The sequence below is a fragment of the Neopelma chrysocephalum genome, unplaced genomic scaffold (assembly GCF_003984885.1).
Source record: "Neopelma chrysocephalum unplaced genomic scaffold, ASM398488v2 Primary Assembly neopelma1_94445, whole genome shotgun sequence".
Lineage (NCBI taxonomy): Eukaryota > Metazoa > Chordata > Aves > Passeriformes > Pipridae > Neopelma > Neopelma chrysocephalum.
Window position 1 is genome coordinate 1 of NW_020923152.1, and position 3158 is coordinate 3158.

At 64.3% G+C, this 3158-nt stretch overlaps 1 protein-coding gene across 1 annotated transcript in view; it reads left to right on the plus strand.

Moving 5' to 3' along the window:
• The first annotated feature begins 225 nt into the window (after positions 1–225).
• LOC113980501 (neuralized-like protein 4) overlaps positions 226–3158 on the plus strand; it is a 5209-nt gene continuing 2276 nt past the window's right edge. Inside the window, exons 1-3 of the mRNA XM_027707728.1 lie at positions 226–317; positions 1903–2031; positions 2958–3103. Of these exons, the coding sequence (XP_027563529.1) occupies positions 251–317; positions 1903–2031; positions 2958–3103 (342 nt within the window). The 5' untranslated portion in view covers positions 226–250. The remainder of the gene's footprint in view (positions 318–1902; positions 2032–2957; positions 3104–3158) is intronic.

Genomic DNA, 3158 nt, shown 5'->3' on the forward strand with positions numbered 1-3158 from the left:
CCCCAATGTCCCCAATGTCCCCGCAGTGGCACTGCCATCATGCAGGACGGGAACACGATGAGGAACAATTACGGCTGCGACCTGGACGCGCTGGGGACGGGCGCCAGGATCGGGATGATGCGAACGGGCACCGGGGACCTGAGATACTTCATCGACGGGGCCGATCAGGGCGTGGCCTGCTCGGGGCTGCCACCAGGTACGGGGACATCAGGGACATCGGGGACATTGAGGACACTGGGGGGACACGGGGATGGGGGACCTGAGATACTTCATCGACGGGGCCGACCAGGGCGTGACCTGCTCGGGGCTGCCACCAGGTACGGGGACATCAGGGACATCAGGGACAGACAGGGACATCCAGGACATTAAAGGGGACATAGGCACATTGGGGACATCCAGGATGTTGGAGACATCCAGGGACATCCAGCGAGATCCAAGGACACTGGGGATATCCAGGGACATCAGGGACATCCAGGACACTGGGGACATCCAGGGACATCCAGGACATCGGGGACATCCAGGGCATTGGGGACATCCAGAACATAGGGGACATCCAGGGACATCCAGGGACACTGGGGACATCCAGGGACATCCAGGACATCGGGGGCATCCAGGACATCGGGGACATCCAGGGCATTGGGGACATCCAGAACATAGGGGACATCCAGGGACATCCAGGGACACTGGGGACATCCAGGGACATTGGGGACATCCAGGGCATTGGGGACATCCAGGGCTTTGGGGACATTGGGGACATCCAGGACATTGAGGGGACACAGGGACACAGGGACGGGGGACCTGAGATACTTCATCAATGGGACCGTCCAGGGTGTGGCCTGCTCGGGGCTGCCACCAGGTACGGGGACACTGGGGACATCCAGGGACAGACAGGGCATTGGGGACATCCAGGGACATTGGGGACATCCAGGATGTTGGGGGGACACAGGTGACCCAGGTGACCCAGGTGACACTGAGGTGACCCAGGTGACACAGGTGACCCAGGTGACCCTGTCCCCAGAGGTCTATGCGGTGGTGGATCTCTATGGTCAGTGTGTCCAGGTGACCCTGGTGACACTGAGGTGACCCAGGTGACACTGAGGTGACCCAGGTGACACAGGTGACCCAGGTGACCCTGAGGTGACCCAGGTGACCCTGAGGTGACCCTGTCCGTGTCCCCAGAGATCTATGCCGTGGTGGATCTCTATGGTCAGTGTGTCAAGGTGGCCCTGAGGTGACCCTGAGGTGACCCAGGTGACACTGAGGTGACCCAGGTGACCCAGGTGACACTGTGGTGACACTGAGATGACCCTGAGGTCACATAGGTGACACTGAGGTGACCCAGGTGACACTGAGGTGACCCAGGTGACCCAGGTGTCCCTGTCCCCAGAGGTCTGTGCCATGGTGGATCCCTATGGTCAGTGTGTCCAGGTGACCCTGAGGTGACCCAGGTGACCCTGAGGTGACCCTGTCCCTGTCCCCAGAGGTCTATGCGGTGGTGGATCTCTATGGTCAGTGTGTCCAGGTGACACTGAGGTGACCCAGGTGACACAGGTGACCCAGGTGACCCTGAGGTGACCCAGGTGACCCTGAGGTGACCCTGTCCGTGTCCCCAGAGGTCTATGCGGTGGTGGATCTCTATGGTCAGTGTGTCCAGGTGACACTGAGGTGACCCAGGTGACCCAGGTGACACTGAGGTGCCCCAGGTGATCCAGGTGTCCCTGTCCCCAGAGGTCTGTGCCGTGGTGGATCTCTGTGGTCAGTGTGTCCAGGTGACACTGAGGTGACCCAGGTGACCCTGAGGTGACCCAGGTGACACAGGTGACCCAGGTGACCCTGAGGTGACACTGAGGTGACCCAGGTGACCCTGAGGTGACCCTGAGGTGACCCTGTCCCTGTCCCCAGAGGTCTATGCGGTGGTGGATCTCTATGGTCAGTGTGTCCAGGTGTCCCTCACCGGTGCCACCGGCCCCGCTGACAACAGCCTGGCCCCCGGAGCCCCCCCGGAGAAGGCCTGTCCACCCCCCTCCCCAGGTGGGCACTGGGGGGCACTGGGAGGGCACTGGGAGGGACTGGGAGAGGAGTGGGAGGGGCTGGGAGAGGAGTGGGAGGGGCTGGGGGGCACTGGAAGGGCATTGAGAGGGACTGGGGATCACTGGGAGGGACTGGGAGGGGAGTAGGGAGGGTGCTGGGGGGCACTGGGAGGGACTGGGAAGGGAGTGGGAGGGATTGGGAGGGACTGGGAGGGGAGTGGGAAGGGACTGGGAGGGCACTGGGAGGGACTGGGAGGGGAGTGGGGAGGGTGCTAGGGGGCACTGGGGGGGACTGGGAGGTGCTGGGTGGCACTGGGGGTCACTGGGAGGGGACTGGGGGTCACTGGGAGGTGCTGGCTCCACCCCTGGCCACACCCCTATTTCCATGACCACGCCCCTTTCCCTACAATCCCCACTCCCACCAGCAATTCCAGGGGGGTCTGTGTGGGATCAGAGGGGCTTTGGGGTCCCAGGGGGGTCTGTGTGGGGTCAGAGGGGCTTTGGGGTCCGGTGGGGGGTCTGTACTGGGCTTTGGGGTCCCATAACCCCCTCCTGACCCCCCCTGACCCACCGTGTCCCCCCTCTTTAGCCCCCGGGCCATGCCAGGGGTCCCAGGGGGAGTCTGTGCGGGGTCAGAGGGGCTTTGGGGTCCTGGGGGGGTCTGTGTGGGGTCAGAGGGGCTTTGGGGTCCCAGGGGGGTCTGTGCTGGGCTTTGGGGGGTCCCATAATCCCCCCGAACCTCCGTGACCCCCCCGTGTCCCCCCTCAACCCCCGGGCTTTGCCAGGGGTCCCACAGCCCATGGGGGGTCCCAGGGGGGTCTGTGCGGGGTCAGAGGAGCTTTGGGGTCCCAGAGGGGTCTGTGGGGGGTCAGAGGGACTTTGGGGTCCCATAACCCCCCCCGACCCCCCGTTTTCCCCCCCCTTTAGCCCCCGGTCCGTGCCAGCGTTTCCACGGGCGCTGCGGGCAGAACGTGGCTCTGGGGGCCGAGGGCCTGGGGGCGGCTCGAGTGGCCGGGTACTGCCACGGCCTCGTCTTCTCCCGCTCCCACCTGCGCCCGGGAGAGCTCTTCGAGGTGGGCCCGCCTGTCTAAACCCCGCCTAGCTAAGCCCCACCTCTCTAATTTCTGT